This window comes from Phalangium opilio, unplaced genomic scaffold (genome assembly GCF_054372755.1).
Source record: "Phalangium opilio isolate 3A_F unplaced genomic scaffold, DU_Popi_V2 ptg000045l_1, whole genome shotgun sequence".
Taxonomy (NCBI): domain Eukaryota; kingdom Metazoa; phylum Arthropoda; class Arachnida; order Opiliones; family Phalangiidae; genus Phalangium; species Phalangium opilio.
The window spans coordinates 2,841,103-2,866,491 of NW_028324168.1; the positions used below are offsets into that span (position 1 = coordinate 2,841,103).

The 25,389-nt window shown below is 35.5% G+C and overlaps 1 protein-coding gene and 1 long non-coding RNA gene across 6 annotated transcripts in view; one reads left to right on the forward strand and one right to left on the reverse strand.

Moving 5' to 3' along the window:
• The window catches only part of LOC149676716 (uncharacterized), a 41,087-nt gene extending 18,434 nt beyond the window's left edge, over positions 1-22,653 (forward strand). The window contains exons 2-4 of one of the 3 annotated variants that reach the window (XM_089837781.1): positions 2,145-2,342; positions 19,142-20,679; positions 21,289-22,653. In XM_089837781.1, the coding sequence (XP_089693907.1) occupies positions 2,318-2,342; positions 19,142-20,679; positions 21,289-21,327 (1,602 nt within the window). In that variant the 5' untranslated portion in view covers positions 2,145-2,317 and the 3' untranslated portion in view covers positions 21,328-22,653. Of the gene's footprint in view, positions 1-2,144; positions 2,343-17,335; positions 17,929-19,141; positions 20,680-21,288 lie in introns of those variants that run through there. The other 2 variants (XM_089837782.1, XM_089837783.1) reach the window with 2 other exon arrangements.
• LOC149676715 (uncharacterized) overlaps positions 1-25,389 on the reverse strand; it is a 205,208-nt gene that overhangs the window by 73,213 nt on the left and 106,606 nt on the right. The window contains exons 1-3 of one of the 3 annotated variants that reach the window (XR_016366519.1): positions 14,858-15,031; positions 14,150-14,291; positions 11,995-12,046 (exon numbers count right to left, since the gene is read on the reverse strand). This is a non-coding gene — a long non-coding RNA (uncharacterized LOC149676715). Of the gene's footprint in view, positions 1-11,994; positions 12,047-14,149; positions 14,292-14,857; positions 15,032-25,389 lie in introns of those variants that run through there. The other 2 variants (XR_016366517.1, XR_016366518.1) reach the window with 2 other exon arrangements.

Genomic DNA, 25,389 nt, shown 5'->3' on the forward strand with positions numbered 1-25,389 from the left:
TTTTGTCCCCTGGGTTATTAGTGGACAGGGCATTAATTAACGTAAAGGTTTATTAAAATGTTTGTACATTAAAGAGACGAATATATTTAAACCGAAATATTTTTTTCAAACGGAGCTAAATTATTCAAAGGTGTCCTTAAAAATAAGCTAAATTGTTTGAAACACATTTCTTTAAAATAAGGTAAAATATTGAGAAATTATAGTGGTTGTGAATTTTTGTTTTTCAAAACTCCTGAGTTTCTATGTAAATCGGCGAGATTTTTTTGGCAAATGGTCGAATTTTTTGCAAATCGTCGAAATCTTTTTCAAATCCTTAAGGCAAATAATTCAAAAACACCTTATCTCGCCCAAAAATATCTTAAATATGAACTCTTCTTGAAAATATGCTAATTTCATCACAAATATCTTAAAATTCAGCTAAATTATTCAGAATATCTTAACATAAACTATAACTTGTTCAACTTCAGCGTAATTTAAAATCTTACTAAACTGAGTTAAACAAAAGCAGAAAGGCTCCGAATTTATTAAATAAATTTCGCGAGACTTCTCTGATACAAGACGTGTTTTCGTAAATCTAACTTTGAAACATAATCTTATAATAAAACAGAATAATATTTATAGACCTTTTCGATTGATTCTAAAATTGTTAATATATATTATATACTAAAGCATACAAAGGTAATGGAATTTTCCGCCGAAACTTCCAATTAAAATGTTCAATCTAGTACACTTATTAAATTTTAAATGCAAGCAGCAGGTTTTGGTTTAATATTTATTTTACATCAAACGAAAGGTACTCCCCCCCCCCTCTGGTGCAAAGTAACATTCCGTAAATATCTTACCTTTCCCGCCTAAATGGAACGCATTGAAAATTTCCCGCCATTCTCAAACAGAAAATGCATGCTTTGTAAGTTAATATTATTTTACAGTTCCTAAATAATGAAAACTCGATGCTAAACAACAGTTAGATAATCCCCCCCAATTGTCCCCCCCCTCTATCTTTCAAGCGAGTAACTAAACTTCAAAGAATTTAATTAAGTGGTATTTGTACAGATTCAAACTGACGGAAATATATTGTGATTTAAAATTCAATTTAAACATGGACACTTTAATTCCAAAGAGGTCTAGAGTCTAGAGGAAATAACAATGCGACTAAATTAGCATATGCTTATCGGAATACATTAAATATAGAATGACCTTGAGATAAAGTAAAGAGGGAAAAGTTATTGCACGCGGGGTAAAGCGTTTGGACGTGGGGTAAAGTTATTGCACGTGACGTGGGATATAGTTATTACACGCGGGGTAAAGTTATTGCACGTGCTCTCCCAGTTTCCAATCCTCTATAGGTAATATAAGATCCTTAGACACAGGATTTCTTAAAGACAAGATGTTGAGAGAAAACGAATATTGATTATATTTAGTTGCGGGTTACAATATTTTTGAAAAAGGGTCAACACTGACAAGATGAGAGGCGGTAATTCCAATAAATTGATTAGCAATTAATTTCCCCTGCAATATTGGAACAGTTGTATATCGACTATAGGATTAAATTAGTGGTTTAATATTGTTAATTAGTTGATTGTAACGCTTTCTTGGCCAGCAACTAAGTTTTATATTACCCCTGACCCTAGCCCTTATATATTCAAACAAATCTTATTTCATATGCGTGTATGACGTCACGTAGATGAGACATGGTTTATAAAATAATCTATTCAGTAGTTTAAATTTAGTTAAAGATAATTAAAACTTGGACCCTAAACAATCCCTTTTTTGAAATAAAGATATACTTACATAATCCTAAAAAAGCTACAATGTATTAGAATATCCATTAAGAAAATTACACAAAGGCTTTATTATAAAATAAAATTAAAAAACCTTAATGAAAACAATAGGATTTCGTAACAAAAACCCAGCTAGGCCTATAACTAAAGTTGGGGGGGGGACTGAATAAAACCAAAACACAAAAATAGCTGTGAACAAAAATCCTTTGAACTTCTTTACGAGAAAAAAAGGTTCCCCGAATTATAAACCAAAAGCAAGTGCATGCAGAATTCGAGGAAAAACTAAAAGAGCTATTCATTAATTAAAAATAATCCAAAAAAAAAGAACCTTTTCCTATTTTTCTTTCTTTTTCTCTTTTACAGATGATTAAAAAGAGGGAATTTGGAATCTGACGTCCCAAATGTCCAACCTCCTTTTCAAGTCGAAATAAACGGGGGAAGGAATAAAAAAAACCGCCCAGAAATAAAGAGAACTCGGAATTAAAAAAGAGAAGGAATTATTCAGAACAAAAATGATCCTACGGATTACTTGATCGATGAGAAACCCTTTCATTTTTCGAGGTACGCAAAAATCTAGATTACTTTCTTCGAAGTTTATAATCTGAAGTTCAATTTTTAAATTCAAATTTTCCCCTCATCATTTCCCGCCATTTCCCTGACTATTTCCCCCATTTCCCCTAACTATTTCCCCCATTTCCCCTAACTATTTCCCCTATTTCCCCCTTTCCCCTAACTATTTCCCCCCTTTCCCCTAACTATTTCCCCCCTTTCCCCTAACTATTTCCCCCTTTTCCCCTAACTATTTCCCCCCTTTCCCCTAACTATTTCCCCCCTTTCCCCTAACTATTTCCCCCTTTCCCCTAACTATTTCCCCCCTTTCCCCTAACTATTTCCCCCATTTCCCCTAACTATTTCCCCCATTTCCCCTAACTATTTCCATGCGATTGCTTTAACCTATCATATCAATTCACCGTGGGAAAATTTAGCAAAATATTTATTTGAGCGTTTGAAATATTTATTATTTTATACGCTTTTTAACTTAAAATAAGGTAAAAATTCTAGCCTAATCCATACCATCAACAAAATTTAATTGGGAACGCTTCAAGTTATGAACTTCGGAGTTTAATTTATTGTGTAGGCAAAAATGTAGGAGTGCCTCGCTCCAAAATCAATTCTTCTCATTTAGCAGTAACGAAAAAGAGTCGTAAAACTAGAAATAACCAAGCAAGTTGTATGTGGATATTTTTGTTTCTGCGAATCTCATATTGAGATTTTACTAAAGAATAAGCCTCTTCTTACATGTATTATCAAAGGGGATTTGGTCAAAATTAATGGTGAAATTTATCTAGAATCAAAGAACGTGATTGAAATGTCTGGTTCGTTTCAGTTCTGGCCTCCAGACTAATTTCTTCTCTATTTTTATGCTTTCTTTTAATTTTCCTTAAAAATGCCCAAAAATAAAAATAGACAAGCTCCTTTCTTTTTAGAATCTGTCCTAACTGAACCATTTTTTATTTATATCTTTTTTATTTCAGTCTAATTTTTAATTGAAATTCCGATGGGATTTTAAAAGACTATCTTTAAAAATCAAGCCTTAGGTTGAAAAATAAATTGGGTTTAGTTACAAAATGAAAACAAGATGTTTTTGTCATCAGTTACTTTCAAACTTCCTTAATCTTAATCAGTATTAAATTTTAATAAGATTTGCTATTAACAGATAGAACAAAAATAGGCCTGTAAAATAAATCCAATTTCATTAAAATCGGACAGTAAATAAAAAAGTTATACGGGTTTTTAAAAAACAAACAAATATATATTTTTTTTTGAAATTTTATTTGTTTTTTAAAAAACCTAATATCTTCCTTAATTACGAACCAATTTTGACGAAATTGACATCATCTTAAAGAGAAAATTATGCTCTATCGAAATCCGTAATAATTAATAAAATTAGATTACGACAACATAATCCCAAAATGCATTTCAATGATTATCTGATCAAAAAAATACTGTGTCTAAGACACAGACCAGGATAAGCACTCAATCATAAAACTGGAGTCTCCTAGCTAAGCCTAAAAAACCTAGCACAGAAGAAAACAATGGGTGCATTAAAAAAGAGTTGAAAGAAAAGACTAGGGTTAGATCAACTAGGGAAGTAGCGTACGTAAAAATCTAGCGCCAAAGGGTAGTGGGTGTGATAAAATTTACTTGGGTATAAAAGGGTATACAGGGCACTAGCACCACCACGATTTTTCCTAAGCCTTGGGTTCGTCGTCGATCTTTTGAGTGTTTTATAAAAGAGAAGCGGCTCGTAATTAATCAAGGGCTCATTATCGACAATCTGAGGGGCCAAACGCGAACTTTATAAAACGGCCGAGCCCAATAAAATTATTTTAGCCGCTTCGCCAGCGGGGAAAGGACCCCCAACCCCCCCCTCCCTCAAGCAATAGGAGAGAGAGAGAACCGGAGGAGACGGTAGGCGCCTCCATTGTGTTGGGATCCCAAAGCCCGCACATCGATCACGTGGGGGAAATGATAGAGTTTATCCATGAAACTAAACCGAATACAGTAGAAAGCGGGATGGAGAATATTAGAAATAGATGGGATGGTTGGGAGCACTAACTATATACTTCATCAAATCATAAACTTGCTTCAGTTTTAGAAAGTTAATAACGTTGGCTATATTGTAAAACTAGATATTGTACATTAATTCCACCGAATATCGTGAATATTTAATTTCGAATAAAGCTAAATAAGTCAGTAACATTATTATCAAATTTTACACTGCAAACCTTCACAGTAAAGAAAAATAAGAACTACAATTCAAATTGTTATTCCATGAAGTAATTCCTCCAAATAAAAAGACTATTTAATTTTAAATATGGCTAGAGACAATTCAATAAAATTCTTAAACATTTCCAAACAATTTTACACTATTTTGAATTTTCAATAACTCATAAAAATCATGAACTAGATACTCCATAGAGTAATCGCACCAAATAACAAGACCCCCTTTACTTAAAAACAACACATAATTAATCAAATTAAATTTAGACATAAACATATTCAACCATCTCGTTAAAAATAACCAGGGATCCGATTCAGGGATGCTAGATGGACGGAATAAGTATAAAAGGGAGGAGAGGCTCAAGAGCGAAGGAGTAAGGAGGAGAGAAGAGAGAGAGAGAGAGAGAGAGAGAAGCTGAGAGAGCAGTGGGAGGTAGAAACTAACAGCTGCTTTTGATGGGTGAAACCCCATCACCCTCCTCCCAAGAGCCGACGGCATCTTCTCGAACCCTCGAGAGGTTCTCGCTATTAAGATGTAACATCAAAATTTCATTATGCTCTGGCTATTTTTCCCTCCCACACTCTCCTCTTCCAACATATACCTTAGAAACTACATCCCATCGGTGGACGTATCGTCAAAGACAAGAACCTCTCTTACCCCTTTTGAATTATTTTCCACGCGGGCCATCATAGCCTAAAGTCATTGAGGAATTGTATTGTAAAGGATATGACTTGACGATAGACAAGCCTTGAGACCTTTTCTCTTGTCTAGTCTAGGGGTTTGATAGATGAAAAGAAGCGTAGTCATATTCGAGATAAGTCAAATTGTTCGAAACTGAAGATTTCTTACAAGAGATGAACAGAGATTTGTCTGTACTTTATACTGAACTGATTGCTTTGTTAGAGTGCGGTTAAGAAGTACAGTAAATTTTTAGAGCCAATAAGATTGTCACTGTGGTAAAAGGTGCCTAACGATATTTACACCTGGATACTTCACGAGATCTATCATTAATTATTTTCGTTACGATAATTCTTTGTACAGATTGTACATTAGTTTTAATTTCCAATTTAGGTAAATAACAAAATTACTTCGGTGAAATATTTAAATTAACTTTGTTCCCAGCTTTTTATATATTAGTAATTAACGAAATAGAGAAAGCGTGAAAGGTTTCCTTAATTAAAAATAGAAATGTTAAATTTTGATTTAATTTTAATATTGAAGTTTTCATGCAGAGTTATTAATTAATTTTTCTACATTATTCCAACGTATGGTATACGGTTCCCATACAGAATGGGTTTGATATTAGAGGAAGGTCAAGAGGTTATCTTTGCTACTGGAACAGTATTATTAGATCAATTAGGCGAGATTATAATGAAGAAAAAAAATCACAAATTCTACACATTGAATAGCTAACCCAATCTACGCATTATATAAATATTTTTATCTAAGTAAAATTTAAATTAAACTAACGGCTAACATTTTAAGGGGACATTGCGTTCTGAAAAGGAAATAAGTTACCTTCCTTAATTTCCTCTACTCGAGTGAAGGAAAATATGTAGTTATAGTTTGTAGGTATATAAATTTTAGAACAAAGGAGGACTAGCTTAGTTTAGTCTCGACTAATCTTGTCAACATGTTTTCAAACTTAAAGGAGACGTTCCTAAAATTGGAAACACGATTTAAACAATGAATTTAGTATGAAATTCTATAGGTTATATAATTTGTAGATAAAAAATAATTTGGTCTACTGACTGCAGACGATATTTTTGAAGGAAGAAAAAAGTAAAAGGATACTCCCTTTAAACGTAAAAGATTCCTTACAGACGTTAAACCTAAAAATCTATAATAAAAAAGAAGTCGTTTATCTTAGCGACCATTCTAAAGGAAATTAGAAATTCCTTCTCTCTCCATCTTGAAAAAAAAGGGCTAAAAAATTGGAATTCTTTTTACCGCAGTTTCCCCGTTGGGGTTCAAGTTGCAGTTATACGGGTAACGGGGGGAACATCCCCTCAAATTTTTTATTCCGGATGGCTAAGTGCGTAATTTTGCAAATTACGTTCAAAAGCAAATAAAATTCGGTAGCGCGAGAGGAAGAGATCGAGCTGCACGAGACTTAGGGCAAAAAAAAAAGGAAAAGGAAAAGAATTTACATGGGTAAGGAAAGAATAGAGAGGTTAAGCCTAACCTTCCTTAATTCGAAGATAGAATCAATTGTTCTTGAATAAACATGATGTTCCAAAAATGGTAATTAATGGACCGAAGTAAGGTGGGTGCATGGTTTTATGGGAAATAATTTTGAGACAAAAATCGCCATTTTGCCACCAATGTTATGAACATTTTAGTGTTTTACGGATGACCCCTTAAAGTATAATTAAGAAATTGAGCGACAATGATTTCTAATTTAATTAAGGGGCCATGTGTAACACACTCGAGAATCATAACTTGTTTTAAGGGGGTTTTCCTTTGTGTGAAATGTCATAAAAATTAAATTTTCAACTCAAAATTGATTTCCCATAGTCTCATCTCAAACTTAACCTCTCTATTTTCTTCTTTTATAAAGAATAGCGCGAGGGGGATGGGGGATACAACTATCAGCTCGTGTTCAAATAAATTGATGTAATACTAACAAAGTTAGATTGGGTTTAAAGTTCCCAGCACGTGTTTTTAAAATATTTCTCTATTGGTTGAACAAGTTAAACATTCTTTAGTTTTCGTAACGTAAACCCTTCTCTTAGATAAGAATGCATGTACTACTTTCTTTATGAGATTCAACACTACGTATTACTGCGCATAGGTGAGACAAAGACGGAGAGAGGGGAGATTCAAAGAGACTTGCCGAAAAAAAAATAAAAGAAAAGCTAAAATTTCAAGTTGAGTTTCTAATTGAGTTTAAGGCGTGAAAGGCTATATTTCAAGCCCAATTTGAAATGAAGGAACCTTGCCCTGAATTAAGGGATGATTCTACACTTAAGGTGGAGACAAATTCTAAGATGGGAGAGAGAGAGAGAGAGAGAGAGAGAGAGAGAGAGAGAGAGAGAGAGAGAGAGAGAGAGAGAGAGAGAGAGAGAGAGAGAGAGAGAGAGAGAGAGAGAGAGAGAGAGAGAGAGAGAGAGAGAGAGAGAGAGAGAGAGAGAGAGAGAGAGAGAGAGAGAGAAACATTCTCCGACTCGATTCGAATTGTCAGATTTATTTTCTCCCTTTCTTTATCTGACTGAGAAGCAATTTCAACCTTGAGGCAAATCGAGGGGAATTTGTCTATTAAATTAGAAACAAAGGGGTAAAAGCTACGAAAGCGACGGAGAGAACTTAACACCTATTGAATATATTTCAACGAATAGGGATATATATACCCCCTATATATCCCCATCCCCACTCCACCATCAAAATGGCGCATAACGTAACGTACAGTGGAAGGAAGATATATACTTTTTGTCAACTAAATTGGAACTAACGAGACTAAAACTATATATAAAAGAAAGGTGACAGAGTACCTACGGGTCATTAACCCTTTATCCTAGTCCTTAATCTTATCACTACACTGAACAAAATAGTAATTTCGCATTGCGCGTGAGATGATAATATATATAAATTCACGTGAAATTGAAAACTTTAAAAGACAATAAAACAGTTTAACCTTTCGCGCGAGGTGACCCCGGCATGCGGGATCACGTGACAAATAAAACTCAATCTTTCTAATAAAAAGGAGGAGGGGTTTAGCTTCAAAGTTTAAAAACCCCATCTTGAAAGATAAAATTAAATTGGAAAAGGTAGTAGACAACTTAGCAATAAAGTTTCTTGAATTTTAACTTGGCGCAAAAGAGGTTCTTTCACTTTTCAATATATTTAAAATAAATTTCCTATTCTGGCCTATTAAGTTTAGATGTGGGAATGAATTTCAAATTGGTATAAGACCATTCCGAGTTAGGCTTAGCTATACTGTAAAAGACATAAATGACCCCCACCAAAAAAGACTAAAAATGGTACTGGAGCCTAGCTCTTTACGCATAAAAATATCGTTTAGATCATTTCAACTTTTTTTTTTTGGAAAAGATAGAGAAGGTAATAATCATTACTTTAACCACACATTTGGGTTCTTACGGAGGTACGACAATGACGAAAATTTTATGGTTTGTTCAATTCAATTCGATTCGATTGGGAAATGAAACAGAATTTGCTGGAAAAACATTTATTTTTTATAGTTGGTTAAATTTAAAAATTTATCTACTAAAATTTTAAAATTTTTTAAAATGTTTGGATAAGGACATCGTATACGCAAATTACTACATTAAAGTGATGCATTATAGTCTAGACGTTGAGTTATAATCCCAAATTGTGTATACATTGTCTGACAACCAACTATATGTAAATATAAATAACAAAGTGGGTAACAGTTGGTGCCAAAAGTATGATGTTTACAGCACAATATGTCTACCTTTCTCTATACATAATTAAGGGTTGGATACAATTAACGCCAGGAGACCGTGCTGCTTGGTACTGCACTTTGTCCGCCAAGTAGCCTGGCCTCCAGCTTTGTAAAAGGTATTAATCCTCGTAGTCTGAAAACTATTCAGTCTGTTGTAGCGGTTCAATATTGCACTAGAAAATGACTGACATTCAACAATTATCTGTACACAATCTACTCTATAGTTTGTTTCTTAGAGATTATAATAGATTCATGTAGAGCAAACCAGTAATTCGATGTGCCCATGCGCACTGACGCCAATATATCAAAAAAAATTATCTCAAGAAAGAAAAATTTCAAATTATTCCGAACTACGTAACGAAAAAGATTCGTCTGCTTCAAGTAATAAAAATGAGACCCAATTTCTCTTTCCTAAGTACGACCGACCCTCTTCTCTAGAAGAAGTTTAATCGCCAAATCAATAGTATTTTAATGCTTTTGGGGTCGTCTACGTTTCAAATCACACGTTACTTGGTAAAAAGGCCCGAGAAAGCCATCCCTTTCCAGTGACAAGTAACATTGGTAATCTCGTAAAGATGGGCCAATTCAAACCGTATCCCTTTTCATTGGTGTCAAGCTATTAACTAAGTTAAAAGCACGTGCTGAAGTTGGAAGTTGGCGCGATTTAAAAGCGCGCGCGCCCGGGAAACTTTTATTTAAGGACCAAATGAGATTAAGAACGAATGTTTTTTCTTTCGTTTTTACCAAGGGACAGATTAACTTCTCAGATACATCTGATAGTGTTACTAAAGGCGGGGAACATTGCGTTTAAAGTTCATTTAATAATCGTATACTTTGCCTTTGAGACGTGGTATCAACTAAACTAGGAAAATTACCCGAAATAAATTTCACCTTAAACTGACAATGGAATCAAAGTCAGGGTCTATGGTATAAATTCCCGATGAAAATTACGAAAGGTATATTTTTCTTATTCCCAGTTAGGAACATCTTCCTTTCCTTTCCTTTTCAAATATAGACGAAGATTCTATATACCCTTTAGAAATTATTCATTTTCTCCATGAATATTTACGATTTAAATTACAATTGGAGTGTAAAAGGTATGGTAAAATACCAATAATTTTGTAATATTCATGAAATAACATTATTAATTCATATAAAAAGGTATATTCAAGCTAATAACGAAGGATGAAGTAAAAAAACCCGGTTTTTTATATATCTACCCTTATTTTTTTCAAAGCTCGAGAAAGCTAAAGCAATCTTGAAAGATCGTCTTAATATTTGCTCAAGAAGAATCTTTACGTAGGGGTTTTTATTAACCAATGAGAAAGTCCGGAATTTTTTTTTCTTTTGCGATGAGTTTGCAAAATATATATGTATTTCTTTCCATGCAGTACTAAATTTTTTTCACCCCTTATTTTTTTTATTAGATTTTTCATGCTATTTAAAGAATGAATTGTGTGTGGTTGGTTGACTACCTTTCTCCCAACTTATATACAGGGTGTTTGCATAAATTAAGGGGATATTCTTTGGGAAATCAATTTTGAGTCGAAAATGTAACTTCTATCTATGACATTTTGATTGCCCTAAGGGCACTGTTTTCTAGTTAAGATTGCAGCCAGAGTATTTTAGGGATGACCCCTTAAATTTAATTAAGAAACTGATCAAAAGACAGTTATTTCTAATTTAATTAAGGTGTCATCCCTAAAACACTCCAATAAAATCATAACTCGAAAACAGTGTCCCTTAGGGCAAACAAAATGTCATAGATAGAAGTTACAACATTTTCGACTCAAAATCGATTTCCCTAAGAACATCCCCCTTAATTATTGGCAGACGATACTGATTTCCCCCTTTCAAAAGGGGATCTAATATAACTACTAATAAGCCCTTAAGTAGCCCGACTACCTGTCTATAACTTTCACTTGACCCCAACAATAAAAACAACATAAACATAAATTGAAAAAGAAAACCAAATCTACTGACCATGCAGCCAGAAGGGATGATAACAGAAAAGATACAGAGAGAGTTCGCAAAATCAATAACAACAACCAACCGAAGTGAAAAATATTTTATACCAAAAAGAAGGGTCCTTTCTCCAGAAACTAGCTTAAGATGTGGATATTTTCCATGGAGCTTTGAATGACAGGTCAAGGGGAGATGGAGGGTGGATACACAGTGGTGTTACTACGACCACTGCGGGCTGCGGCCAGCCTCAATACAAACCCTTAAGACCCTTTTGCCTTACCCCCTCCTCTTCTTGTCCCCCTTTCAAGATCCTATAACTTCAGGGGGATAGAGCCCCTAAAGGGAGAAGAGAGAGGGGATTTCCTTCTCCTCTCTATAGCACTCACACCTGGCACGTCGCGCACTTTGTACTGGCCGCGTCCTTTCCCTGGCGTTTACGGTTTGCTATTGGCCCCTAATAAGGGGATAGACGAACGCCAAGAGAACTTATCGATCTCTATACATGATGGTCAAAGATTGTTGTCCCTATATAATCCGAGAGTAGCCCGCGTTGACCCCCAGAATTGGTCAGATTCATGGGGTCACGATATAAAATTTTGACATTTTCAATACATGTTAGTTTTCAGACAAGGAGGATTCATACAATTTACACAAGGATTCCAGGCTACATAGAGGGGAAAGTAGTCTGCATTATTTTCCTCAAAGTACAGCCTCTACTCCTTGTGTAAATGGTATGAATCCTCCTAGCCTGTAAACTAAGTTTTAGATTTAAACATTACGGCAACCTGACCTCCACTGAAACCATAAATTAACCTAAAACTTTATAAACATTCGGCTCAGGTTTTCGTTTCCAATTAATTTGAGGTAATTGTATCTCAATTGTTCGTTAATTAAGCTTATTACTTCTAAATTGTTGATTAATAATTATTAAATAGTGTAGGGGCGTAATATTACGCCTATAATTACGAAATACCATGGAAATTTAAATCAAAAATACCGGCGCAAACAGAGTTGCTAATTTAAGAAAATTTCAGACTTACTTGACTTGAATTGATGTGTAACCTCGAAGATTTACAACATTTTTCAATTTATCTGTAAGAAATTGAAAATAAGAAAAAAAAAACATTAAGCAAATATTATAAAGTTGTACTATATGCCCGCCTACATTTACTATAGTAAATATATATAATTTATGGTCGTAAAATACAACATTTCTTTCACAAAAAAAACGTCGCTTGGAATATATTTGCTGACACTAAAGTCTGCGATGCAAACGTAAAAATTGTTTGCTAAATCTTGGAAGAAAATAAAAAAAGACATGTCTAGGACACGCGAGACAAGCCATATACTACATCAGACTTTAATCTAAAAATAAACCTAAGAAAACTTCCGCCAAAACTGAAATACACAAAAATTCAAAAGTGTTTCGACTTTGCAGACCACTGGGAATAAAAATAACCAAAATACAGTAAACAGAGAAAGGTCCAGAGCAATGCGAGTACCCAACCGTACCCAAAACACCCTCCCTTAAAAAGATTTCAAGAAACTCCGCGGTACTTTCATCATCAAAAATTATAGATCAACTCAGTTTATCACTACTAGACTGTTTATATAAAAGTCAAATCTGACTTAAAACAACAAAGGAAAACCACAACACAACAGAACAAAAACGCAACCATTGCTTTAAGCCTTGGCTTGGCGGGAAAAACAAAGGCTTAACTTTCCTTCTCTTTCTTTAAGCCTACTTGCATTTATTTCCTCATTTATAACACTATGTTAGGCTTAGCAACAAAAAAACTCCGTCAAGACTCAAGTTAAATATATACTCAAATACCCAACGCAGGGGCGCAAAGATGACTCAATCCCATTCCAGTCTCCTTGGTCCTTGAGGTCACAAAAAAAAAAACCAACCCCAACAGGGAAAAGAGGAAATACTCCAAATTATTATTTAATACGTCTCTTTTTAGGGAGGGTTGGCTTACATAAAACAAAACCTAACATATGCCACCATGTTGGTTCACTATAAAGCGCGGGAGATGAGTGGAGGACCACCACCACCATCAGGGTAAAAGAATAGTACCATGCTCATCCTGAATTCAAAAGCATTTTTTAATACCCGAGGTTTTCGTCCAACCATTGAACCATCCAGTCGGTTCCCATACAATCCCAATATCTGTATTTTTTTCTTTTCCTCTCCCGCCATGGCAAAGGCTTAAGAAGCGTAGCAGGAACCCGTACAAGCTGGCGTCAATGTTTCCCGCCAAAAATATCGACGTAGCTCTTGGAAAATTCGCAAGGGGAACGAGATAAGAGGGAGGAAACTGAAAGACCATTTTTGGCAGGTGGTCCTGCATGATGCCAGCCAGGAATGGTCTCTAAGGTCCCATCGGACTAGAAAGGTCTTTGGGGAAGGACACCCCCCCCCCCAATTCTCGTAGGGGAGCTACGCAATTCTGAGTGACATTAGGCCCATAGGGAACCCAGCGTCCATAAATCCCAAGTAAACGCTATTCCTTGAGACCCGATATCATGTTGGTCCCGTTACGAACGGTTGGATAGTAACACGGTTAAATAGTCCCATGGTATTTCAATGAAATAGTGCGCCACTCTAGGCCCACTACCATCTTTTTTCTTTACAATGGTAAAGGATAAAAAATAACCCATCTTCCATGGTTCATGATATAATATGTCCCGATTTGCAGGTGGTCTCATGGTACAGACAATTGTAATCATTTACTTCCCTAGCTAGGGGTGCACAATATACCTTTAGTATCGGTGCCAACACCTCACCCCTTTCAAAATTAACATTAATTCCCCCTTTCAAAATTAACATTAATTCCCTAGCTTTAAACAGAGAGATCTTTAGAATGACCTTGAGATATTAAAATCCTTACAACGATCGAGCATACCCTTATTACATATTTTAAAGTTCTCCTATACCCTGTTGGAATTAAGGTTCTATGAAAAGACCATACCAAATTACTCAAATATGCGTCCCCAATTGTTTGAAGTGATTTTAAACTTAGTTTTCTACGTCTAGCTCTTAAAATATTCTGGTTATTTGTTATTTTCCCCAACAAGTTCTAGGCCTAGTTGAGATCTTCTTGAAGATAAATAGCCCAAAATTCCATTTTCCCTGGATGACATCAGTAGTGGTTTTGTGGGATTTTTTTACCTATTCTATATCATGTTTACCTCAATTGAATTTTGAGTATTTGTCTAGGTCGGTAGACAATATGAATATAACATATCCCGCAGCTAACATTCCTGATTTGTTGGTTCCAGCATTCCAGACTACTATTGGTTCGTTTCCAACTTTGGGATGAGGGGAGTATGCCTATTTGGATATAAATGCGTTGTTACGTAAGGGATTGTTTACCGTCTCCTCTTCTATATAGAAATTGCCTTGTAAATCACGGAGACAAGCAGAGAGATACACAACCCTTCCCGCTCCTTTGCATTGATTTATAAGTACATAATATCAAAGCCTTATCCCCTCTCAGAAAGTCCCAATGGACAGAAAACTTGGGATATTCAAGGATAAGACGCAATTATACAACCGTCTATTTAGATGTCATTAATGTATTGGGGTTAAATTAAACCATTATTCGACCTTGATTACGTTGCCTCGCTGCCGTATTGAAATTGAACAAAGATTCAATAATGACCAAGGCTTAAGAAATTTTGAAGTTAACAAGGCATTTTCCATATTAACATCGTTACCTGGCGTTAATTTAAGGGTCATTAAGGATTAATCTGACCTTGGTTGATATAATACGCGCTGAAAAGGTTTTGTATAATGGTGGTACAAGCGAGACGAGCACCAAAAACAATGGCGTACCATTCCCGCCAATTAAGGGAATAATACATTAGGTTTTTATTTTGATTAATAAAATATCTTACCCTTTAGTAACTGGTATAAATTTGCGCACGAAACGTTGCCCATTATTTAAACTTCAAAATAATTAATGGTATCGCGTTTAAAATTAACTTTAAACCGAATAAATCCGTCGTAATTAAAACATTACAGAGTTCGACAAATTAAAACCACGTTGACGCCATTTTATCAAACGTGGCCGGGTGTGTGGGAACTGGGAATTGGGAGGAAGGAAAGTCAGATCAGTTCAGTTCTGAGAGCTAAAAAAAACCGAGCTTAACACCAAACACAATTTTGACCAATTTCGCAGACGAAACTGGATGTATTTAGTTTATAAGAAAAACTTAATGCAGAATTCAGAAATGTAAGTCAGAATTTGAGAAAAACATTCTTAAATATTGAAACTTACAAAGAAAATAAGAAAAAGGGTTGAAAGGACATAACAGTGATATTTTAGCATAATTTTTTTACGCTGGAAATAAACCGGAACCTTAAATGCATCACTGAGAAAAGAAATATATGAAAGAAAACGAATTTTTCTAAACAAAAACTTTTCAGCTATACAAAACTTAGCTTTTCTTTAAAATTTTACGATTCTCCGTTTGTGTTTTGAAGGGGGGAGGGTAGGGGGAAGGATGGGAGCGGTTTCTATTCTAGCGAAGACCATCTTTCAAAAGATTTTTAAATAAAACCTAGAAAGAGAAATCAGGAAAACGACAAGAAATGAAAGCACATCCGTCCAAAAAGTGTACCGAAAAAAAGTTCTTTTTTTAAAATAAAAAATGTTTGAATGAGGAAATACAACTGGTTTCTGTCTCGTTATTAGAAGCCAATGTAGAGAAAAGCGTAAAGAATGCAAGGCTTCATTTCATTATTCATGCCTTTAACAGTATTGGCTCTAAATCAACGAATAAAACATTAATCTCTGACGTACAGGGTTGGGTTTGTATTTTAAAATATATTGTACCAACTTAAGTCACAGACCATCTTTTAAAACCCAATTGTTACTAAAGGTATTGATTGAGATGTGTACCTTTACGTTCGGTACAAACTTAGATTGAAAAATACTGTATTATACAGGGTGTTTGTGAAAAGTCCATCAATAATGAAAGGGCGTATTTATTGGGCCATTTTGAGTCGAAAATGTTCTATGACATTTTGCCGTCCGAGCCACGGTTTTCGAGTTATGATTTGAATATTTTAGGGATGACCCCTTCATTAAATTAGCGCTGTCTTTCAATTTCTTAATTAAATTTAAGGGGTCATCCGTAAATTACTCCAATCATAACTTGAAAACAGTGGCCCGAACGGAAAAATGTCATAGAACATTTTCGACTCAAAATGGCCCAATAAATACGCCCTTTCATTATTGATGGACCTTTCACAAACACCCTGTATAAGAGGTTGTGACCTTACGAGACCCGCACTGCATCCCCCCCCCCCAACAAAACCGACCAAGTTTAATCTTCCAAAAAACTTTCGTATGTACACTTGAAACCGTAAAAAGAGAAAAGCCGACAAAAAATCAATTGGAATTGTACCTTGAATGGGCTTTTTCGGGCTAAGACTCGGGACTGGTTGCCAATGCCGACACACTTAGGCTACGTTAAGAGCCTTTTTGAATTGTAAGGGACAGGAATGAAGATACGCGCTTCTTATACTGAAGTAGCCTAATGCGAAGAGTCGACAAAAAATCCTTTTGCAAGAAAACTTTCTATAAATTTTTCAAAAGAAAAGGTTGGAGGAAAGGGGGAGAGAAACTATACGCGGGCCATATCAGAGATTCAGGAAGAGTTCACATTAATAAATGAGATGGTAAAGCATATTTTTCCCTAAATAAATTTTGCGTTCATATTAATATTTAAGTGAAAGCCTTTCCCTTGTCTTAGATATCATTCTCCCAGCTTTGAGCTATAAATAATTCCGTCCTTTCAACTGATAACCTGACCCGGGGATATGACCTTCTGACCTTTAAATGAAACGTTCTTAACACATAGTGAAAACCAATTTAGAGTGATCTGTAATTCAAAAATACTTCAGTTACATAATTTTGAACATTTTTATTCCAAAGTCGCTGAAGTTTCTTTTTCAAGTCATTTCCTTGGCATTTGAACCAATTTTTTTTAAATAAATCTGGGCATTTTCAAATACATTTTCAATCCATATTAACAATAGAGTGGTATTGAGAGGGGAGGAGCTACGGGGACGTGACGTCAATATTGTTATAGTCTAAATTTGGCCTGAGCTGACCACTTCCAATATGGTCTACAAAACTGAGGTAAGAGATAGGAGGGTGTGATGACGCCACGAGACCGTCGTGGTAGCAGACTGTCCCTGACGTTTCCTAGTCATTTTAGACCCATAATAACAGTCCTGAACTTTTGGTTGACATTTTGCACCCTCATTTTTGATTCCATGACATTTTGACCCCATGACCTTTCCTTGACACTTTTTCCTGAAGACACAACCTTCCTATAAAATCAGGAACCATTTATTCCCAACTCCTTAATCTTTACCTTTCCCATATCCATTCTTAATCCAGCGTAATCTCACTTCCTCAATAATCAACCCAACAAAATAATAAATACTTAACAATCTCACCTACACGTATGAGGGAGGAAAAACACCTCGATAGAGATAGAGAAATTCGACCATTGATGTTTATGGAACATACCCTATACCAGGAGTCCATCCTTTAAGGTTTCCAAAAGATATATATTTTTAAAGGAGTTGATATAAGAAAAAGGAAAAAAAAAAGGCCTAGACCGGATGTAGAAACGAAGTCAAAAAAGACATAAAGAAATATCTATCCCACCCTAAACTCCAAGGAAAATGTTAAAGAGACGATATTCAAGCTCTCTCTGCCCGTGTTAAAGGTTTTTCTTTTTTCTCCACAGTGAGGAAATCAATTCTTAGAGAATGGGCGCCGTGGGCTTAAGGTCCCCTCTTAGCCCCTGAGGAGGCAAACGTCTTGGGCATTTTTCTTTTTTTCTTCTTTTTTTTATGGGACACTAGCTTCCGGACGGGAGAGGTGAACTCCACGTTAAGATGAAAGATGCATTCTCTCTTTTTTAATAGAGAATGCAAGGATTTCTGGGTAACGTTTGAAGAATATAGACCCCCATCTAGCTACGGACGCTAGCATCTAATTGAAATATTAGCTAAGCCTCTGCGGTTTCAATCCGAACTAAATTATGTCACGTGCAAGGTTTCTGGGTAACGTTTCAAGGATACGCCCCCATCTAGCTACGGACGCTAGCGTCTAATTGAAATATTAGCTAAGCCTCGGCGCGATTTCAAATGCATCAATATTCTTAAGTTAAGCCTTGGTTTCAATTTTGAAATTTCGCGCTCTTTTAATGCCACGTGCTACCTTAACTTCCAAGTTTGAGAATACAGTAAATATTCGTTAAGCCTTGGTCAAAATTACTCTAAGTAATTTTCTCCTTTTATACGAATATCACCAGCAGTCCACACAGGTTAGGTCCGAGTTTGTTTTTTTTTTTTTGAAAAACTGGTTAAGACGTTGGCTATAAAAGGCGATATTTCAAACGCCTCGGTAGTTTTGGGCGTTGATAAAAGAGCCTGAAAATAATCCAAAAAGGCGGGTAGTGATAACCAACAGATCCACGCGCGCCAGCTTTTCTCCTTTTGATCCACACTCAAGATGTCGGTTACTTGTCATATTCTGATAGATCATCCCTCCCAATCCAAATCATATTTAAAAAAGAAGTATCCGACCTCTTTTTACCCTTTTAAAATCGCGAGCTTTTCGTCGCTTTTATGACGCGATAAATATAAAGCGACACGTGATGCTACAGTATACACTTTCGTGTCAATTTCACTTTGCATCGTTATAAAAGGCAGTGAAGATCTTCTTATAACCTTGATGGTAGTCTATAGTTAAATTGATATCAGAAGGGAGTCCAAATCTAGTCAGGATAAAGCTATAGTCCCACGAGCGCGAGATCAAGGCAACTGAAGGGAAGGAAATATATACGACATCCCAAAAATTGTCCGTTTATCGACTTTCCGATGGTTTCGTACCCATCCCTATCTTTACGGCAGCAAAATATATATATATATATATAAATCGTTTGAAATATTTATCAAAAGGCTTCGAATTCGAGGAAAAATGTGAAAAGAAAACTCATATATATAAATATTCGAAATTATAACCCAAGATCCAAGTAAAAATCACATCATTTAAATACGAAAATGTTTTGAAATAACCAGTTTAAACCTTAAAATCGAGTTAAAATTTCTCTTTCTCGTGTTAGGCCTAACTGTTTGTTTCTATTTAATTTTAGGAAGTCAACATCATCAATACGAGAAGATGCAAAGACTCAGAGGTTCACCTTCCATCGTTGTATTATTATTTTATTTCTGTTGCCGATTGGCCGAAGTCATCGGTTTATGTCCAGCGCGTTGTCATTGCGACGACGAGGTCTTGCAAGTACTTTGCGAAACGGCAAACCTCGATGTCGTTCCCATTACGCTCAACCCGGATTTACGGGAACTACATTTGAAGAATAACCACATTAAAAGCATCATGACTTCATTCAGCGTCTACCATCATCTTCAATACCTCGATATGTCCAATAACCAATTAGTAACGTTGGGACAACGGAACTTTCTCTTTCAAAAGGAACTCAAGGTCCTATTGGTCAATCGTAATATGATTTCTTCGCTGGATAACGAGACGTTTCGCGGTCTCGAAAACTTACAAGTGCTTCATTTAAACGAAAACTTCTTGGGTAATTTCCACGATGGCGTTTTCTCTTCTTTGACCAAGTTGGAAAAACTTGACCTATCGCGTAACCGTATCACCGTACTGGGTTCGCGAGCTTTCCACGGTTTATACAATCTACGGACGCTATTATTACGCGACAACAAACTAGAACGGATACCGACGCAAGGATTCCAAAGCGTCCCTAACTTGCTGTGTTTAGACTTGGGTTTAAATTACTTCCGGGAGTTGTCAAACTCGCCGTTTCGTCCGTTAACCGAAATGGAAGAACTATTTTTGGACGGTTGCGGCATCAGAACGGTAACAGCAGACGCGTTACGCGGTTTAGGTTCCCTAATTAAACTTAAAATCCACGATAACGAGTTGGAAACCTTACCGACGGGCGTCTTTGTCGATGTTCAACGTCTGGAGGAATTATACATCGGACAGAATCTATTCGGGGAATTGGAACCCGGGTCGTTCCCCCATCTTAAACACTTGAAAACTGTCGTTATTAACGGCGCCAAGAATTTTTGCAGGTTACATTCGGGGGCGTTTTCGGAGAACCCGAATTTGGAACGAATTGTTCTGAACCATAACACTCAGTTAAGAGCCATCGATGCCGGCGCGTTCGCGGGATTACCCAATTTGAGATACGTCAGCCTACGTGCAAATGGTTTCTCGACAGTTGACCATTCTCTCTTGCCTTGGGACGAAGTAGAAATGCTGGACGTTAGAGATAACCCTTTAGTTTGCAACTGCAGTTTATTGTGGTTGAAAATGTACTTGCAATCGTCGAATTCGACTATTCATAGCGAGATGGTTAGAGTTTTGTGTAGCGAACCGTCTTCGTTGGCGGGAATGCCCTTGGTCGATCTGAGTACGGCCGACTTGGATTGCGACGCCGATAGAGCCAAGAGACAAATAATCCTTGGCGGGGTCATCGCCGGGGCTGTTGCCGCTGCGGCTTTGGTCACTTTGGTTTTCCGGTTCAGGGATCGCTTCTCCAGGACCTTAAAGGCCAAGTGGACGTCAGGAAGAAAGGAACCGCAATACCAAAAGACAAATTGCGGTGAAGATGAAAATGCCATGTTACCCACTTCCGTCTCGCACCATTGTGTAAGTAGCGCAAACTATATTTTTTAAGACAGGCTAACAGACTGAACTCCCCTATGACGCGAGTAATTTTCTCAATCTATAGTAGGTCCTTTTTCAAATATTTTAGGCGAAAGTAAAGGCATATTTAGTACAACGAAAAAACACCAGATGGCATAGGTCACTATAGATAGTTTTCACTAAAGGTGCTGGACAAATCCCCCCTTGCCTCTCGGCATTAAACTTCAGTGTAGTGTTGTCAGGTCCTTGATTAGTGAAGTACCGATTGAAACTGAATTGCATTCACCCGCATCATCAACGGTTTGACAACATTGAAAGAACGGCAAAAACCCAACCACCTTTACTGGAAACTATGTCTTAAAATCTAGAGTAGATTAGGTTACATACTGATCCCCGATTTAGGCCTAACATATCCACACTGTTATTCATAGATCTTTAAGAAATATACGTTATTAAAAAACCTACTATTAATAGAAAGAAATTTCTTTGAAATATTCTCAATCAAACATTCGTTTGAATAAAAGAAAAAATAAATACGATGCCTGAAGTGTCATTAAAAATTTTCCTTTCAAATATATACATATATTTTTTTTCCGTTTTAAAATCCTACAGATGGAAAAATCGGCGTTTCGATGTGAGCTCCATTTATAGCAGCCCTCAATGTCCCTTTACGGAATTTAGAAAAAAAAATCTCCGTTAAGTTTAATTTAAAATGAGAGGATAAAAGAGAAAGAAGAAAAGAAATCCCTTCGGGGAATTTTGAAAAATAATATTTCAGAAAATTTTCAAAAGAAGCAGAAGATCTTCTTCTTGGAAAGGAATACACTTCTGAACTAAGAAAAATTTGAATAAATAAATAAAAAAAATATAAAAAAAAACGTTGTAACGTACCACACTCACTAACTAACTAACTCACACCTACTTCTCTTTTGTACCGCGAAACTAATTAATGGAAAGAAAAAAGAAAGAATAAAAAAAATGAAATCGCAACAAATTAAGAAATTAAACTCTAAAGCCGACGTGATAGTAATTAAAGATATTTAAAAAAAGAAAATAATAAACATTTTACACGGCTATATACTAAAAGAAAAAACAAAAACAAATGAAGTAAATACACTTAAAAGTAAACGCATCCGCCCCGATATATAAAAAGAAGTTACGTGTCTTTAAACGTATTTGTGTTTACGTAAAGATTTAAAAATAAATAAAAAAAAATATATTGTCAAATTGTATAAAAAAACACACATTAATTTTTTTTTACTTTACTTTTTGTGAATTTGTTTTATTTTATGAATTAATATTTTTTTTTTTTGGTTTTAATTATACTTAGATTGGGTTAAGTTGAAACGTTTGCATTTAATTTTTTAAAATACCTTTTTCCACATAATTATATTAAATGCACTTAAATATACCCCTAATTAAGTTCGGAACTGTTAAAACCGTAAGAACTCTTCACACACAAAAAAAAATTCAAAAAAAAACATAGTGTACTAATAAAAGTGAGAAAGATTTAAATAAAATATTTGTATTAATGATAAACAGAGAGACAAACAAACAAACAAACAAACAAACCACCCTAATTATCCTATCTTAATAAACAACCTTATATTTCCAATTTAAAAAAAAGACCAGTTCAACCAAAAAAAAAAAAAATAATGGAATCATCAAAAATTTCGGTAGTGAGAATTAAAAAATAAAATAAGAAAAAATAAAACATAAAATTAATAATCGATATCGGGCGCTAACCTCTGTAGACTTTTTTTATGACAAAAAAATTCTCTTATATTATATATTATAAATTAAAATTAATTAAATTTAATTAATATTAATCATTCATTCATACATTCAGAGGGTTGCCCCGATCGAGACTATTTGCATATTTGAAATACCATGATACCACCAAAATAAAAAAAAATGATATGTACAGATCCGAAAAGATTTGTGTAAGAAATATATTTCTGGGTTTATTTACAAATACCTTCAGTGTTGCCAAATTATTTATTTATTTATTTTACTTAACAAATATTATCAAATGCAAATAGAACTAACGGAAAGTGAGGTAGATAGTAGGACTACATCAGCCTTGAGTACATTCAAATGCACTGCATTGCACTAGTAGTGTCAACTATACTGATAGACAGTTTCAAGATGGCCGCCACCATCAAGATGGCGGACTATGTATAATTGACAGTACTTGCACTTACCGTTATTCCTCTATTTGCTTTTGATAAAACTAAACTAAAACAAAGCATTTTTCTAATACCTTGACACTACTTGCACTTACCGTTATTCCTCTATTTGCTTTTGATAAAATTAAACTAAAACAAGGCAAATTTTCTAATACCTTACATATGGAATATTTTACGCGATAAATTTAAAATATCAACCAACTTCAATACAACATGGACGGGGGTCATTATAATTTGGTATGGGTTAACTTCTTAGCCCCCCCCCACCCTGGCCCCAAAAATGTATATTCGTGAGTACTCCATTAACAAAGTCAAAGGTATAAGTAATCCCTTACTTCACGAATATATATTAATAGTAAAAGGTTTAAAATTTTCCAATAGCTAAAACTCAAACATGCAACACCCAAATCTGGTGCTGCTGCAAATATGGAAGAACGGTCTTACGATAAGTACGTTACCAGTCGGAGTTTGCAACAGGAACAAAGCTACGATGTACCCGCATAGCCACTAACTAAGGCCATGCTGATACCTAAAGACGGCGACTATAAGCATTCCCTAATTTACTTGGTCTATATTAAAATTTTCTTTGATTTTTCTAAGAAGGTGAAAGTTCAAGAATAATTATCGCTACCTTTAACTACATGGCAAATTAAGATTGGTTAACGACCAGGGGGAAGGAGGGAAGGGGGGCGTATGGATTCATCTGTTTGCTTTTCATCTTTGTTTGAACAATCCTTTCTGATACCAGGGAGAGGGATGGAATCTAGTAATATATTAATCCTCTTTGCTTCTCGCGCCAAAATCGTCGTGCCTAGTTCCCGCCAATATATTCCACGTGTTCGCGATTAAATTATGAATACGGATTAAACAGAGCGCTTATTAGTTTAAACCAAACGCAATTTCTCCTTATACCTATCCTTTCATTGCGTAAATCAACTTGAACAAACATTTATAAAAGGGACCGCGTGCGCGCACGAGCTATACTTCAAAAGAATCTAATCTAAAAAATAGGTCATGAGAAATTCAGGAGTTGCAATAGGCCAGAAGTATATAATACTTCTCTTCGAGAGAAGTGTACCACCACAAAGCGACAGAGTAATTGTAACATGATTCTTACCAACATCAGATTAACATTTGGAGTACAAGGTTACTAAACCGAATCATATACGCCATGTAAATGGTTCGCTCTTCATTACTCTATTAGCGCTGCTTAACTATTTGCCAAGGCGCATGCATGCGCTTGTTTAATTTTTGTCCCACGTCAAGACAATCAAGGTTTGTGGGATGATTACTGAGGATTTAGTGAATACCAAGCAGTTATAGAATTCACCCTAGCACGGTGCGATAGCTACCCATCTGAAGTTTAATGAGCTGGAGAGCAAATAAAAAAGGGTTCCTTCGCCTGGGAAGAATCATGTTACATAACTAAAGTATTAAGAGGATACTACAGAGTGTCATCCTTCTTCAATTATCCCCTTTTGGTATAACACGTGACGTAGCTCGCAAAATTCACAGGGACTATACGATTTAGGGGATTTTGAAAATTACCTAAGTTAATTTCACCACTACTTCCAACTCGCCCACAGACAGCTCTCAGCATAAATTTTAATCGGCTTCGTTAGCCTATATAATCCATAAGAATTAAAGTATGAATATATATATTTGAGTTATTATTCAAACTGATTTAAACTTTGGAAGTTTTGTTACATACATAAAAGGGCCTCCGAATTAACAGGATTTGAATATTGTAAACAGAGTAGAGGTATACAGGGTGTTGCAGAAAGGGAGGATCAAATTAAAGTGGGCTGGTTCTAGGAGAAATCAACTGTCAGTCTAAAATCTATGTAACTTCTATGCCAGATTTTGCCACCCCCTAAACAAGTTATGATTAGTTTTACGGATGAGCCCTTAAATTTAAGTAAAAAACTGAATGATAATGATTTCTAATTTAAATAAGGGGCCATTCCTAAAACACTCAAATCTTAACTTGAAAACTGTGGCTCTTATGGGGAAAAATGGAGATAGAAGTTACATTTTCAACTCAAAATCCAGGCTAATACTGGACAACAGGGAACAGCTGGTTAAAACTCTGTCTAAGACAAGGGCAACTTCTTTAATATTTAAAAGTTTCTAATCATGTGTAGCAATTAAATTTGAAACTTTTGAACTTAAAAGACTAGACGAAATTCTCGGAAATAATTCGGTCCCAGTTGTGATCGTAGTATATTTATTAAAGCGCAAACAAAGTTATCTATAGAATCATAAGTCCATGTGGTATGTTCTCCATAAGTTTGTAACTGGTAACAAACTGGAGCTTGTCATGAAGTGATTGGAGTAGGTCATAGATTCGAGTTAAAGCGAGGGAGGCGCTGTCAAAGGCTTAGTAATGCAGACTAAATAGGAAGATGGAAGTCCTGCAAAATTAACCACCGAGTGTAGGACTTCAATTCTCGCTTGTCGTTCTGCTAGAACTAGCTCGAGCTGTAAGTCTCTATAGCATTACAAGTATAGGTAGTGTCATACT